The sequence below is a fragment of the Asterias amurensis genome, chromosome 9, assembly GCF_032118995.1.
Source record: "Asterias amurensis chromosome 9, ASM3211899v1".
NCBI classification, from domain to species: domain Eukaryota; kingdom Metazoa; phylum Echinodermata; class Asteroidea; order Forcipulatida; family Asteriidae; genus Asterias; species Asterias amurensis.
In genome coordinates, this window is record NC_092656.1 from 13,138,071 (window position 1) to 13,155,408 (window position 17,338).

A 17,338-nucleotide genomic window follows, 5' to 3' on the forward strand; every position below is an offset into this window, starting at 1 on the left:
CCAATAGTGTCCACTGCCTTTAATTTTTGTTTGTGCTACACCATAGGTAGATGTGTAGGTTGTATTCACAATAACAAATACACTTAACTATCTAAATAATAATTATCTGACTCACTATTGTACAGGGAAGCAATGGAATCTTGTTGCAGCCATGGAGGACTACATGCAACTAACAAGCAACAACGCCCCAGCATCTTCCAGGATCACTCCTCAAAAGCCTTCTGCTGCTACCCTACAACACACTGCACAAACAGCTCCTATCGGCCACCAACCCAACCAACAGGTACCTTTCCACTAGCCAGTATCCGGGGTTTTTTTTTTCAGTTGAAAGACACTGAACACTATTGGTAACAGTCAAAGACCAGTCTTCTCACTTTGTGTATCTCAACATGCATAAAATAACAAACCGTGTTTCATTGGCTGAATGAGCGTGTGCGTATTCTGCGTGGAGCAATTCAACCAATACAAATCGTCCTCTGTGCGTTGTGATCGTTATCGTTCTCGTTATCGCTGCAGTTTGACTCGACCTTTAGGCACTATGTCAATACTCTTGTATTATTATTATTTTTATTACCCTTCAAGGAGCAAGCACCACAGAGGAAGTTGGGGCATCAACCATTGGCACCCCTCCCCGAGCTACAAGTGGTACATCCCATGACTTCCTCTACAGTGAGTAATAACAGTGTCGGGTCATTATCCAGTAGTAGCAGCTCGTCTGCAGGAAGGGACACTGAAGACTCGTCGCGCCCGTCGTCAGAACTAAAGTTGTTCATCCCGAAAGCCGGCGAGAAGGATGCGCCGAGGTCACCTGGTCGTAAGTTGTTGAAATAGCTTTTAACTTTCATTTGTAACAGCTATTCGTAAGGAAAAAACATGCATGATAGAGCTGTACATGTAGATTGATTTTTATTGCCAACCTAATGCTGTTTTTATAGGCGACATCACAGAGAAATATAAAATTTACATTGAGAAAGTTTCACCTGAATACCGTGTGTCTACTTATTGAGAAAACCCCAGTAAACTTTCCCTGTATTTTCATCAAGATTTTTAAATCAGTCCACATTTAGTGAGGTGACAGCTGGTACCAACCACATCATTCACAAACAGACACCTTGGAAGTTTGAAATCCATAACTTGCCTCATGGTGAGTTTTGGAGAATCAACATTTGCCTACTAACTTTGATTGATTTCTTATCAAAGGGGGCATGTCAGACCAAACAAACTCCCACAAGATACTTACATGTACTACCATACTATCTTTATAAGGAGGCCTTCGGTAAAAGTCACAAACATTGTTTTAAGAGTCATTTCCAAGGTGTGATTGGTAATTGCTTTTTAAAAACTAATTAACTTAATTCTGAAGCTCAGTAATTATAAAGTTAATTCTGCCACTAAGTCCTTTCTGTAAAGACGGATGATTGCCATCGAGCTTTGTATCTCCAGATGCTGTCTGTTTGACTGTGTGCGTTGGTTGTTAATCACCAATTCTGATGGTCTCATATGCACGACTGCAATTAGTCAATTATGAGCCATTGAAATCTATAACATTGAGAAATTGTCTTTGTAGTACATGGGAGAAAGCAGTCTTCTTGGCTAAAAGAAAATATGCTGCTTTTTGCCTGAAAAAGGATCCCTCACTGGTGACGAAAAAGGAATTTTAAAGCCAGTGGACACTATTGGTAATTACTCAAAATAATTATTAACATAAAACCTTACTTGGTGACGAGTAATGGGGAGAGGTTGATGGTATAAAACATGGTTAAAAACAGCTCCCTCTTAAGTGACATAGTTTTTGAGAAAGAAGTAATTTTCTAGGAATTTGATTTCGAGACCTCAAGTTTAGAACTTGAGGTCTCGAAATCAACCATCTAAACGCACACAACTTCGTGAGACAAGGGTGTTTTTTTTTCCATTATTATCTCGCAAGTTCGATGACCGATTGAGCTCAAATTTTCACAGGTTTATTATTTTATGTGTATGTTGAGATACACACCAACTGTGAAGGCTAGTCTTTGACAATTACCAATAGTGTCCACTGCCTTTAATTAGTGTTCACTCTGAAACAAACTGGCAAGAGGTGCAATGATCTGTTAATGTAAGTACACTACATGAATTGTACAACATTGTATCTTTGAATGTATTTGCCATTGTGTTACCTGTGGAGGACATTGTTAACAGCTGTCTCATGGCTGCTAAAAATTGCCTACAATGTATAAATACATAGAACATGATGTGTGGTACACGTACGGTACATCTACCCTCCGTGTATGAACAGGATGTACTGAATCTCCAGGGTATTATTGGCTAAATATTGCCATTGACTCACTACACGTACACATGCGTAGAGGTACATGTTTGTACACGTACATGTATGTAGAATACATGGTACATTTACATGTTGTACAATTGTTCATACAGTAATTATTTTATTTTAATTTTAGAATCTATTTTATGAAACTAGTAATTATAGTGGTCCAGCTCAAAGTTCAAATAAACACACAATTGGTTGATTGCTAATTGGGTCTGTCCACACTAATGGGTCTTTTTGGTTCCAAAAGATAACTTTTTGGACTGTGACTGGGAGGGTACACAAAATACAACATTTTCCCCTGTATTTTGTTTTGTACAATTCTCTGCTGATAGTGAGTGTGCTTACCAAACAGTATAACGAATGTCTTATTATTTAAGAAGTTACGCAGTTTTCTTTAAGACACATTGTTTGTAACGAGGACAGACATTTTGTATTGGAATTGACTAGAAATGGATGACACAAATAATTAATTAATTGATTTACTCAAAGGTTAATTAAGTTAGACCCATTGCCCCTATTTTTATGGTTATCTGTAAAAACCAAGAGTACCTTGAGGTTTTTCAGCTGGTATGAATGTTTGTTTTTAACATGGACAGACATATTGTGACAAATATCTGTCCATGTTACAAACCTAATATCTTCAAGATAATTCTCTGTAGTTTCTTGAGTACCCACGCAGATGTCTTGGTTTTGCCTGGAAACATTCTTTGCAGGGACAGCATTGTAGGGGACAACATTTTTGGCAATCGGTTTATACTATTATGCCTTTCTCACCATTTATGTACGAAATGTCTGTCTAACATTCCCCTGTTACAAACATAATCACCTTGAAGATGATCCCCAGTTATTGCTAAAATACAGATAAATGTGTCTTGCTCTTTGCAAACAAAACCTTGAAGTGATTTGGAATGTGCATGGGAAACGAGCTTGACAAAACTCTTCTTGTTTATTTTTGTCACCCATTTATTAAAAAAAGTCACATCAAATGGTCCCATTAGTGTGGACAGACCCAATTACAGTTTATTGGATCCATATAACTTCTCAATCTATCACAAACATCTACTTCCAAACGTGTAACTGTATCTTTCATGTGTCTTTATGTGAAACCATGAAACCGATTAGCAAAGGTAACAGCACAAATTGCCACACTATGACTGCCTGGCCACTATAGACTCAACACATGTTCACTGCATGAACTCCTACAGGCTAGTGAGCCACACCTTACCATACTATAGCACTGCCAGAGGTCAATGGTCATTCAGGCACGCAAGACTGATTTGCATAACCCTGCAACAGTGAAAAATTTTACAAACTCTGCTGGGCCTAGAATTTAGTCCTTACAGTAATGGCTCAATAGTGGCAGTGGTCAGATTACTGAAAATGCCTTATCTTCAACAGGGTCACTGCAGCAAACAACCATAGCCGAAGTTGCTTACAGGCCTAGAAATATGACGCAATCGATTCGCACAAAGATTCATGCCCGACGTAAATGCTGCAAATCTGAGTAGATTTATGTGGAGTTCCCAGTATTCAGAAAGGAAAATCACTATAATTCAGCTTTTAAACATTGTAGACTTTTCCGAAGACTCACAGTCACTTTCCATAAAATTCTTTAAAAAAATTATGTTGCCGCGATCATCCATTTCAGTGCACAAACGTAAAAACGTCTTGTGAACTTCTGGGCCTGGGATAATTGAGAGTTACATTAGGGATTATGTTCCTCTGTCTCGGGGAGAGAACCAATAGGGCCTACATCTTTTAAAATTTCTCATCTGCTTATTTTGGACCTTGTTCCTACATGTATGAACATGTATGGTGTATGCATGAAGTAATTAAAATGGCAGTACTGATAGTACAAGTGCTTGTGCGACCCAAACTGTGAACATTTTTACTTTCTGACCTCTAGAGGTCTGTTCATGTACAGAAAAACTTGTAAGCAACTTCAATTGTTTAATCAAAATGAAATTTGTCTCTCTCTCTCTCTCTCTCTCTCTCTTTCTCACTTAGTAAACAAGAAGCTCCAGCGTGGCATCTCAAGGGCCAACTGTGCCCTGGTGGACTTTAGTAGGAAGAAAGTGACTGAAGACGAGCACGACCACTCCCATTTCTTAGTGGACACACCCATGTATACCTTCATCTTACCCGATCTGGCCATGTTCCCTGCGGACTTCAGGGCTTTCATGGAGAAGGATCTACTAGAAATGGCCACAATGGCAAACCTAGAACATGCAGGTATGTTTACAGTTACATTGTAGATCCTGCTTTCTTGTCTCTGATCTGCAGACTTCTGCGCTATACGGTCACCGTTCTCCGCTTACACTTAAAGGGGTTAAGTGCAAAAATCTCTATGGAAGTGTCATGGCCGAGCGGTTAAGAGCACCGAAATCAAACTCTGGTGTTTCTGATCAGCAGAGTGTGGGTTCGAATCCCCAGCCATGACACTTGTGTCCTTAAGCAAGACACTTAACCATTGCTTCATCCTTTGGATGGGACGTAAAGGCATTGGTCCCATGTGTAACGCTGGTAAAAGAACCCAGTGCACTTATCGAAAAGAGAAGGGGTTCGCCCCGGTGTTCCTGGCTGTGGCTGCTGTACACGCCGTAGCACCTTGTAAACCCTTAGAATGTGCTAAATAGTTGGGTCTCAGAATTCATCACTGGAATAACCTATCTTTCTGAAAGTTTGTATATACTCAGCGCCTTGAGTACCTTGTTTGGTAGATACGTGCGTTATATAAGACTTCGCTATTATTATTACAGTTATTATTATTATTATACCAAAGTGTACATGTAGTGCTCAAAAAGGACACACACACCCACCCAACCTACATGTAACAGCTCGGTTTGTGGGGTCCTGCTATTGTTCCATTATATCGTCTTTTCTAAAGAATTCCCTTGTGAGGTCCAGTTTGAAAAATAGAATTCCCTTGTGGGTTCCGTTGTTCCACTGTCAGACTGTGAAAAAGAACACCAACCATGCCAACAAGGGCACTCCCGTAAGCTGCTCTGCACTGCAGTTACTCTGTGGACATTCCTTTGCACTGTACACTTAATGAAAATGGCACCCATTTGTGTTTCACATTCCTACAATAGATACACTGTAGAGCACCAGTTCTCCATCTTGAGCCTTCGGCGCTCTAAATCATTGCCTCATTTTCAAATTCTCATAAAGACTGTCTTCATTTCCTGGAAGATTCATCAATGATGAAGAATTTCATTGCATGACCAACTGTCTCTCTCAACACAGGTCGCTTGAACTGGTGGGCAGACTGCCAGGCCTGCAGCCGTCTCTGGCCAATGGCAACCACAGGGGATGGGAACTGTCTACTTCATGCTGCATCACTTGGTAAGCTTGTTACAAACCCCCCATCATGAACATTTGTTTGCTGGCCACATGATTGCTCTGTTTCATTCATTCCTCATCTAGATGCTGAACAGGCTTTGTTGAGAACTCACATTATATAGATGTACACTATGGCAGGTTTCTGGTAAAGACACCGTCCAAATAGTATACCAAGCATGCCAAGTGGCAACATTTGACTCATTTTCATAGATGGGCGTGTTTTCTGAAGCAGAATGCCCTCCCTGCACCTCTTTTAGCCTCTGACCTTAACAGGGTTCTCCCCCAAACTTTGGGGTATTCTGAATCTAAATTTGTTGATGTTTGGCCAAGGCACGCTGATATTAAACAAGGTCTTCGGAATATTTTCTACTTGTTCTACTGTGCAATCTGGAGCATTCATACATGTTCTATAATGTATGTTTTGTTTTTTCTTTCCATTTTTGCATAGACCTATTGCATAAAGCGAATCGTACATGGGCGTCTCCTGTCTACCATTTTGGGGGTCAAAATCAGCACAAAAGGATGGTTATGCACCAATGCACCAATGCGCATGTAGACATGTGTACCATCCTTGCATGTTTTGACCCCCAAAATGTTAGGCATGAGACGCGCGCCGTGCATGTGCACTGCTCGTTGTGCATTGTGCATATGAAGGGAGAACCATAGAGGTATATATATGAACTAGAGGGTGTACTGATGATGCTTCTTGCACAAACACGACGGGACCGCAAGGAGACATGCACGCCATTCTGCACGCGCACCATTCTGCACGCGCGCCATTCTGCACACGCCTCATTCTGCACAGCATTGAATGTGAAGTGCACGTTGAAGTTCGTGTTTATTGACACTATAGGCGATGCTGTTGTGTCAACTTACAAAATGGCTGCACAAACACACGCTGTGCGATGCCTTTTTTTTTTACACTTAGAAAATGGCCGCCTGCGCGCATGCGGGGTCGCGTATATAGGCCAGGGCGCCCTCTAGTTCTTATATATAACTTAAGTAGGGAGAACCCTACTTGAGGCCATTCAGAGTTGTCAAGATTTAAACATTTTGAGTGGGTGGGTTTTGCCTTGATGTTGCCTTGATGCCCCAGAACATATTCTATAAAAACATGAAAAATATACAAGGCCCTGGTGGAGCTGCAGTTTCCAGTTACGGTCTGCAGTATACATTGTTGCACGCTGTGACAAGGTCCATGGTGTTTTTTACACCCGAGGAGGGAAATGGCACTCAAGGCGAAGCCGTGAGTGACATTTTCCCCCCGAGGGTGTTCTCGACCAATCCAACTTCACAGTTTGTTACCGAGGTACAACAATAACGTTTCTGTCCAGTTAAATGCAGTGCTGTTCCCTCTACTTTTCAGGTATGTGGGGATTCCATGACAGGCAGTTAACACTCCGTAAGGCCTTGTACCTATTCCTGACAGAGAACCCTCATAGTCAACGAATGGAGAAACTGAAGAGACGATGGCGATGGCAACAGACAGAGGTCAATAATAAGGTGAGACAGGGTCTTAGAGACTGGGAGGAGAGGATAAGGTTGACGCCCCTCAATTAGTTCTCTCAGTTGACAGTTTTGGTCCTTCTTTTGGATCTAACTAGAATGATCGAGTAGTTTCAGAAATAGATTGGCAAAACCGTATTCAGTTAACTCTGAATACAACTCTCAATACAACATTTGTACAACAAGCAGGAGTTGACCCAATTCACCAGAATAATCTTGGATGTGCCTTTTTGGTGGTCAACGTCGCTGTGCTTTATTCAGTGAAGTACACATAAACCTATTGACCACCAAAATGGTTGTCAATAGCGCGGCACAGTCGCCGTGTGTGACAAGCATGCACAGATGCAAGGGGTCAATAGGCCTGTAGTGTTTGCTATTGAGGTTTATAACACCCCTTGCAAGTATTCTGCCTGCTCATTGGTTTAGAGCGTGTCACATGACATGTCTTAGTTTTGCTAGACGACGGCCGTGTGATAGTGCGTCAGTTTGCCATGCTGCAGTACCCAGACGTCCGTTGCGTGTACAAGGATGATAAATTAATAGTCTGTAACCATTTCGGATCGCACGACACTACATGCAGCACAGTAAAAGTGTTTGCAATCTGTATTCGCGTCGTCCGTGGATTGTAGCATTCAGGTCTGTAACTTAATAATAATAGTACAGTATTTAGAAATGTTTGGAGTGTTATAAAACAAATATTGACTGCTTTTACTCGTGCAATGGTTAAAAACTATGACTCCCTCGGTGATCCTCGTAGTGTTCTATTTTCCCTCGGCTTCGCCTCGGGAAAATAGAACGCTCCCGGGGATCACCTCGGGAGTCATAGTTTTAACCATAGCACTCGAAGCAGTCAATATTTGTATACTATAAGCATGTGTCTTTCTGGCCATTGATGTAGAACTATATGTTAGATGCTAAATTAGCATTTCAACATAATAAGGTGTTTTCAAGATTTTACACAATTAAGTATTCCTATAATGGGAATGGTGTGTTTATGACTGGCCTGACACTCAAACTACTGGCCTCTTGCCTTTGGTCCAGTGTAAAATTTGAGCCTTTAGACTTCAGCGCCGGCGCTCACTTGATGCTGGAAATATCATACAAAATGTACCCTGCTCCAAAATTGATGATGTAGCTCTTAGCCAGAGCTGGGATAAGAAATAAAAAACTTCCAATCAAGAAAATCTATCTCGTTCATTCCTTTTGAAGCTGCACACAATTTTAGGTTGCACAGGGTTGTTGTGATGGTACATGTAACCCTGTTTCAGCCCCAGGAGTGAGATTGCAATGTGCCCCTGATGACAATTTATTTAAGTGTTGCCCTCACCTAGTGGCCTTGTGTTGTCATATTAGGCCATCTTTCATTAAAAACAAGTTAAAAAAAAAAAAAAAAAGCACTTGGCACTTGAACATGTTGAATGTAACCATTGAAAATGCAGCTCTCGATTATGAATACTGTGTATGCGGTACAGTTTCTTTCATAGGACACTAATAAAATTTGCGTTCAAAGATTTTTAAGTTTTATTTATTTTCTTTTTACAAGTCTGGTCTTGTATTCTCTGAAGCTGAATGGGAGGAGGAATGGAAAGCTTTACTGCGACTAGCCTCGGCTGAACCTAGAACACCGTTATCCGGTAGCACAAGGTAACTACAAACTGTCACTCGCAATACATCCATACTAAGTAAACATAACAATAACATACATAGAGTGCTCTGTCACTGGGTATCACAGCGCTTAACAAGAAACAGTATATTAAAGGCAGTGGACACTATTGGTAATAAATAGTAGCGTAAAACCTTTCTTGGTGACAAGTAATGAGGAGAGGTTGATGGTATAAAACATAGTGAGAAATAGCTCCCTCTGAAGTGCCATAGTTTCCGAGAAAGAAGTAATTTTCCACGAATTTGATTTCGAGACCTCAAGTTTAGAACTTGAGGTCTCAAAATCAAAACGCACACAACTTCGTGTGACAAGGGTATTTTTTCTTTAATTATTATCTCGCAAGTTCGATGACCGATTGAGCTCAAATTTTCACAGGTTTGTTATTTTATGCATATGTTGAGAAACACCAACTGTGAAGGCTATGTCTTTAAGCAAAGCAAATAAATAAAGGTCCAATCAACCATATTGAATAGGACAGTTTTCTGATTTTAATTGACTCAGTAGAATGGATTTGATGAGAGGGACAGTTTCAAAGGCATGGAGCATGTGGATTAAACACAAGATCGCGCATCTTCATAACCAGCCTAAGTGCACTGTCTAAACCTGTCTGAAAAATATATAAAGATTTTCCTCTTGAAATTGTATTTTTAAAGTTTTGTTTTTCTGGAAAACAAGAGCGCAGATAGATTTAAAAATCATTTTTATAACACTTCATCATTTCAGATGTTTAAACACTGAACAATTTCTCTGAGCTGTGGAGTTCCATTGAACCATATTTTGAAGAACAATCGTAACTCAAAAGTGTATCCTAATTTTTGAACGTCCTTAGCAGGAGCTCCTTACCAACGCTGTCCGAAGAGAAGCCCCCCACACCCACAGACCTTGGCGAGGAACTGACCTACGAAAGCCTGGAAGAGTTCCACGTCTTTGTACTGGCACACATCCTCCGCCGGCCCATCATCATCGTCTCGGACACCATGCTGAGGGACGCAAACGGTGAAGCCTTCGCGCCAATCTCCTTCGGTGGGATCTATCTACCACTGGAGAATCCCTACAGAAGAGACTGTGAGATATCGCCGCTGGTCCTGACCTTTGACACGGCACATTTTTCTGCACTGGTCCCCATGGAACAAGATGTGGTTGACTATGAGGGGCAAGAGGAGAACCAGTCTTCACTTCCAGGTGAGTTGTTTGTTTTTTTAGAACTTCCTTCAACAAACATCAATTTGGTTATGAATCGCACAAATCAAGAATTTGCGATTCAGTACACGAAAACACTTATTTGGTTTGTTTCGAACCCACAACCTTGTGATTGCAAGTTCTGCATGTAAACCACATGACCAATATGAGTGTGAATAGAAAAGTGAAGAAATTGAAATTCCTATAGCTTGGAAATTCCAAATTAGCCCAAGTCATTAACAATAGACCTTATGCATTTGACCTCATTTGAGTAAGGCACCCTGGCCTATACACGTAGGTCATGTGGAGTGTCATGGCTAGTGGTTAAGAGCAAAGGACTCAAACTCTGGTGTTTCTGATCAGCAGAGTCTGATCCTAGTCGTGACACCTGTGTCCTTAAAGCTGTTGGTCCCGTGTATTGTGTAACGACGTAAAATAACCCAGTCCACTTATGAAAAGAGAAGGGGTTCGCCTCAGTGTTCCTGGTTGAATTGGCAGCATATTGCGCCACAGCACCTTGTAAACCATTACAAGGTGCTATGTAAAAGGGGGTCTCATAATTAAACATAGTCTCAAATACCTTGCAGGAAAATAGTGAATGTGCGCTTAGAAACAACCATATTAAGCCCCTGATAAATGTTTTGTTATCAATTACTTTTTGTTTGTTCAGTTGTGATTCCAATCACAGACTGCGATCACAAGTTGCTCACCGTGCAGTTTGCAGTGGATCCCGGCCCAGCATGGCAATGGAGTAGCAAACCCAGCAGCCACGCAGAGAAGACCTACACTCTAAGTGCCTCAGATAAGCTCAGGCTCCTGGACAAGTACATGAATCTAGTCAAGATACCCATCAAAAATAAATGGGGAGAAGATTCATCGGAGCAGTCTTCTCCGAGGTCTTCCCCGAGGTCTTCCAACGGTCTAAAGATCCCTAGCTCCAGCCAGATCCGGCAGGGATCATTCGGCAGGAAACTGAAACACTTTACAAAACTTGAAAAGAGTAAGAATGGAAGCTCCTCTGCGGGGGTTAGGAACAGCAGTGGGCCTGTATCCCTGGCTGAGCTTGAAGACCCTAGCATTATTGTTGGGGCGAGGTTGAACGAACGGCGTCATCAACTACAAGACGAGATGATTAAGAATTACATTGACAAGGCTAAGGAGCGATTTGAAGAGGAATGCCAATCGAAGACACTGCAGAGAGAAGAGGACCGACAAAGGCGTGAAAACCTCACAGGCTCTCATCAGAACACCCGTGTATCGCCTCCTGCTGATTGGAATGAGTCTTACTCTAACAGCAGAGAAGCTTATCATAGTAACCCAGCACCCCAGACGCTGTCCCAAAACTACCCAAGGCAGAACCAGGGTTACGTGAATAGGCAACCGAGCCCTGAGCCTATCCGACGATCCAACCCACAGCCAACCCATCTGAATAGTTACCAGACTCCCTTGACACAGACAATGAGTAATCCTGTGCCACAGTCACACAGGGCTCAACATCCACAGTACCATCCGCCTGTAACCAACTCAACAAGCTTCCAGGTTAGACCGTTGGGATACCAGCAAGGCTACCAGCAAGGCTACCAGATGGACGCCCCGGTTGAGTCAACAGTGCTAGTTAATAAGGTAAATGTCATGCCACAACGTCAAGTCCCGATCAACAGGCAACAAGGGTTTGAGGAAAGATCTGGTGGCGTGACACGCATCACACAGGGTATTCAGCAACGTCAGCCTACAAGCGTGTACCAGCAATCACCACCACAACAACCCACTATGCTACCACTGGTCGCTAGATCCGCCCAGGTGGTGTCGCAGCAACCTTATCACTCTACCACTATGGCGTCGCTGTCGCTGCAACCCACACCAACTGGTTCAAGGTCGCCCCAATCGCCCAATTCACCCCAGTTGCCCCGTTCACCCCAGTTGCCCCGTTCACCCCAGTCGCCCCAGAGACCCCTCTCCGCTCATGTGCCTCAATCCAGTCAAGCCCCCTCTTTGCTTCCTCCATCAAAGGACTCCCCAAAGCTGGCTAAAAAGGATACCGGCAAAAAGTCAAAGGGACTCTTTGGAACAACAGGTAAAAGTAAGTCAAAGGGTACAAGGCCCTGCAAGAATAAAGGCTGTGATTTCTATGGTACAGAAAGCACTGACTATCTTTGTTCCCAGTGTTATGATGTTAAGAAGAATTTAAAACCTGGCAGGAAATGAATTGCGCAGTCGTCTTGCTGGCTACTGCTGTTCTGGACTCTACTGACTAGGTATTTAGCTACCATGCGACCACATTCCTCCCATATCCTTTTCTCCCATGTCCTGTTTAGACTTGGATAAGATTGGAATACCTGACCCTGTGATAAGCAATCAATACTTGGGCCTACCCACCCAAGTCCTTCTGAATCGATCACTTTGACAAATCCAGCTGAATCATTAATAATAATAATAATAATAATAATAATAAGACTTGTAATGCGCACATATTCACCCTGCTGGGTGTTCAAGGCGCAGAAATATTCACTTTTTTCATTCACTTTTTTATTCCGAGACCTCGGATTTAAAATTTAAGGTCTCGAAATCAAGCATCTGGAACGCACACGACTTCGTGTGACAAGGGTAATTTTTATTACCTCGCAACTTCGACGACCGATTGAGCTCTAATTTTCACAGGTTTTTTATTTGATGCATATTTTAAGATACACCAAGTGAGAAGACTGGTTTTTGACAATTACCAATAGTGTCCAGTGTCTTTAAGAGACCACGTAAAAATAACTGCATACCAGTGAGCACTTCATTTTCCTGAAGTAGTTTAAAGTTTGTAGCGTGTGTGCTGCTGGAATGTTCTCTTTGAAACAAATACAAACAAATAATAAATTGCACGCATTGCGAAGCTTAGCAATACACATTTTTAACAGTAACAGATTTTAGGTGTTTATACATGTACATGTACATGTTTAGTTAATATTTAAAACTTAATTTAAGTTAAGCTATCAAGGATTTAGGGCATTTTGAGAGAATCTTAGTTTTTTTTTATTGTAGTATTTCCTTATTTAGTTATATTTTGTAACAGTGCCTTAAGGTGGGGAAACTTATACATGTAGTGTAATTGTCATGTTAATAGTACCTTATTCGCCCAACACTAAGCATGCTACTTATAAGTTAATAATAATGATAATAACCAGTTTTTATGAAGCGCTTTTCACACCCAAAGGGCGTCTCAAAGCGCTTCCAACATCATTACCCCTGGTCATGCTATACAGTGCTTCTCTCATAATACCAAGTAAGTTTTTATAATTATAAATTTGTTGAGTGATTACCAGTATGCAGGAACAGACAGAGTCCATGCCAGGGCCCAATTTAATAGAGCTGCTTAAGCAAAACATTTGCTGTTAAAGCTAAAAAAAATCCTTGCTTAGTGAAATTAGTTTACCGGCCAACGTAAATTGCGTGGAATTTTGGCCAGTAACATGTGTTTAATAAGCAAGTTATTTCCATGCTTAAGCAAATTTTGTGCTTAAAGCATGTCTATTAAAGGGTCTATGTAACTTTTGTAGGACAAAAAAAACACAATGTCCACAGATTTACACTAAACTTACACAGTTTGAAGATAATGATAGTAGAAAGCTTCCCTGAAAATATTACGTGCTGAGGTGCTGCAGTTTTGGGGAAATGAGTAAAACAATGTCATGAAAATAATGTTCATCTCATGAGACGAAAATTATTTTAATCATTTAAAATTGTATTTTTATGACATTGTTTTAATCATTTCTTAAAAACTACAGCACCTCAGTAAGTAATATTTGAAGGGAAGCTTTCCACTATCATTATCTTAAAACCCTGTAAGTTTAATGTAATTTTGAAAAGGTACCTAAATCCTTTAAAGGAACATGCTGCCTTGGATCAGACGAGTTGGTCTATAAAAAGCGTTTGTAACCGTTTGTTATAAAATGCATACGGTTGAAAAGATGTTTTTAAAGTAGAATACAATGATCCACACAAATTGACCTCAAAATTGCGTGGTTTTCTTTTCACTTTGCGGACTAACGCGGTCGGCCATTAATTGAAGTAAAAAATTTGAAGGAAAGCCGTGCAATTTTGAGGCATTTTTGTGTGGATCATTGTATTCTACTTTTACAGCATATTTGCATTTTATAACAAACGGTTACAAACGCTTTTCAAAGACCAACTTGACCGATCCAAGGCATCGTGCTCCTTTAAATTGGCCCTAGCATGTACAGGGTGTCTCCACTAGTTTAAACAGCTGAAACATTGGTAATAATTATGGTCAGTGGTCATGGTGGTTGGTACTAATAGTATAACCTGTGTTTATTGACAACATTCTCAGGAAAAAATGACTGGAAAATATGGTTCAAGAAAGAAATTTTGTTTAAATTGGTCTAAATTGGAAAATATCTTTTACAACTTACCAATGTTTTGTCCACATGCTGTAAAGGGTTTATGTAACTTTTGTAGGACAAAAAACACAATGTCCACAGATTTACACTAAACTTACACAGTTTGAAGATAATGATAGTAGAAAGCTTCCCTGAAAACATTACATGCTGAGGTGCTGTAGTTTTGGGGAAATGAGTCAAACAATGTCATGAAAACATTTACAAATGTATTTTCATGACATTGTTTTACTCATTTCTCAAAAACTACAGCACCTCAGTAAGTAATATTTGAAGGGAAGCTTTCCACTATCATTATCTTCAAACCCTGTAAGTTTAATGTAAATCTATGGACATTTTGAAATGGTACCCAAATCCTTTAAAAAGGAGCTAGACAAAATTATAGTCTAAGCTCAGGAAAATGAGCGTTATCTGTTGATTGAGGTTCTTAGAACATGGATATATTGTACAATAAAGTCTTGAAGAATGTGTCTCTTAAAGGTGAAGTTTTTTCACCTGGATGAAAGTAGGTAATAACAGCAATAATAAAAGCGTATCAACTGTGCTCCTTTAACCTTTTCATGCACCATTTATTTGAGTGATAAAATGATTATGGAAACATAAACTTTTTAATAGTTTTTGGCAAATGGCCAATCACCCCCCAAAAGGGGGCAAAACAGCACCCTCATTCTCAAGCATTTCGAGAGCCCATTTTCCCATTCCCTGTAATTTAATTTTTTTTTGTAAAACAACTATTTTGCCAAACATGTTTTTCTCAGTTGGTAAACATGACTCTTGAAGCAAAGTTTGTGAGTGTTTTTACTGAAAAATGTACTCCATTTTTTCTCACTAATCTCAGAGCCTACGCTCCACCCACCCTCGTCCTTAAAAAAAAGATACATGTAATGTAGATGAAGAGGAAAGTACATAGAGATGTATGCTTAAAGGCAGTAAACACTATTGGTAATTACTCAAAATTAAGTTAGCATAAAAACTTACTCGGTAACAAGCAATGGAGAGCTGTTGATAGTATAAAACATTGTGAGAAACGGCTCCCTCTAATGTAACATAGTTTTCAAGAAAGAAGTAATTTTCCACAATTTGATTATGAGACCTCAGACTTAGATTTTGAGGTCCCTTAATCAAGCATCTGAAAGTACACAACTTTGTGTGGACAAGGGTGTTTTATTCTTTTATTATTATGTCACAACTTTGACGACCAATTGGGTTCAAATATTCAAAGGTTTGTTATTTTGTGCAAATGTTGAGATACACCAAGTGAGAAGACTAGTCTTTGACAATTGCCAATAGTGTCCAGTGTCTTGTGTAAGAGACTTTATTAATTGTGCAAGTGTTGGAAAGAAACATTTAAAAATAATTGCGCTCCTTTAAAAGGCAGCCCAAGGCTTTTAGAGTTTTCTTTTTATGTAAACCGGTGTCATGAAATATCCTTTGAGTAAAATTCATATATTTTTGTTTTTATACAAACTAATCAATCCTTATATAGCAAGGTAGCTTCTTATTTTGTTTTTATTTTATTTTTTTTCTATTTAGGTAAGAAGGGCTTTCATATAATTGTATAAAGTGTTATCAAAGTATAACGTGCAAATAATAATGTATATAAGCTATGCATGTTTCTATTCTCTGAAATAGTTCTAAATTAAATTAAAATCTGCCAGATGTAAAAATTAGCTCTGTTATAAAGCTGTATATATTAAAACAAATATGACGGACTAATTACAATTTTGCTAAAATAAGGGAATCAATGTGTGGTGAAGAGGTTTTCAACCAGTGGTTTAAACCCAACGAGGCCTGGTGCTTGATAATTTTACCGAGACAAATTTGAGGTAAATTATCAAGAACCAGGCCTCGGCGGGTTTAAACCACTAGTTGAAAACCGATTCAACACACTTTGATTCCCATTCATAAACCTTTTCAGTCAAAAACATCAACCCTTTTTGGTCAAAAAGTAAAACAAATGCAAAAACGATAATTGTTCAATGATTTCTTTCAACACAACACCCCTCCAGCCAGCTATGAAATGGTAAGGCCCTCGGGTAAACAACTCCTTATAGGGGAATGTTGTGCGTCGCGCGTATCGCGTGATGTGGCACAACTGTCCCATCCGTTGCTCTCGACCAATAGGAATGAAGAAACTGTCTTATAAGCACAGGTGCAAGCTCTCGTGTCACGACTATGTTTTTAACACTTTACTGGTCATAAACAAAGGTTTACACACACCCATATGACGCGCTATCCACCAATAGCGAAACTGTCTGAGGTATTTATGAATGTACATTTAACCTGCTTTTAAACAAATGAGCATGAAAATGTCACAATTCCCTCTGTCACCCTGGTCCTAGTTTTATTGTTATAATTTTGTTGACAAGTTTCTTCGGAAATGTTTATTTTTCTTAAAGGGTCTATGTACTTTTTTGTAGGACAAAAAAACAATGTCCACAGATTTACATGTAACTTGCACAGTTTGAAAGTAATGATAATAGAAAGCTTCCCTGAAAATATTACTTGCTGAGGTGATGTAGTTTTTGAGAGCTGAGTAAAACAATGTCAACTGTATACTCAGTACTTTCCCGAGTCCTGTGAAAAAATATCACAGGCATGTTACTCGGGTGGGATTCGAACCCACGACCCTTGCAATTCTAGAGCAGTGTTTGAAATTTGATTTTGCTTCGGATCTGTTTGTGTGTGAGGGGGGTGCTATTCGTAGACACTTGGGACTTAGGTGATATGGATCCGGATTGTGTGACTGGACTGATCGAGAAAGTCTCACGTCAGTGAGCAAAAAATCAGTTGGGACATTGATTAAAATAAATGAGTCCTAACATTGGCAGAACAAAGAGAAGTCCGTGGTATAATGGGGTTGACAAAAGTGGGTGTGTATGTCTTTATTAAAGAGTGTAAAAGGGTGTTCAAAAAGGACTTGATCTAGATCCAACT

At 40.1% G+C, this 17,338-nt stretch overlaps 1 protein-coding gene across 3 annotated transcripts in view; it reads left to right on the plus strand.

Moving 5' to 3' along the window:
* The window catches only part of LOC139942032 (uncharacterized), a 28,123-nt gene extending 14,504 nt beyond the window's left edge, over positions 1–13,619 (plus strand). For 2 of the 3 annotated variants that reach the window (XM_071938704.1, XM_071938705.1), the window contains exons 3-10: positions 126–283; positions 583–814; positions 4,319–4,543; positions 5,558–5,656; positions 7,020–7,156; positions 8,703–8,803; positions 9,652–10,004; positions 10,672–13,619. In XM_071938704.1, the coding sequence (XP_071794805.1) occupies positions 126–283; positions 583–814; positions 4,319–4,543; positions 5,558–5,656; positions 7,020–7,156; positions 8,703–8,803; positions 9,652–10,004; positions 10,672–12,206 (2,840 nt within the window). In that variant the 3' untranslated portion in view covers positions 12,207–13,619. The remainder of the gene's footprint in view (positions 1–125; positions 284–582; positions 815–4,318; positions 4,544–5,557; positions 5,657–7,019; positions 7,157–8,702; positions 8,804–9,651; positions 10,005–10,671) is intronic. The other variant, XM_071938706.1, reaches the window with a different exon arrangement.
* Positions 13,620–17,338: the final 3,719 nt, after the last annotated feature.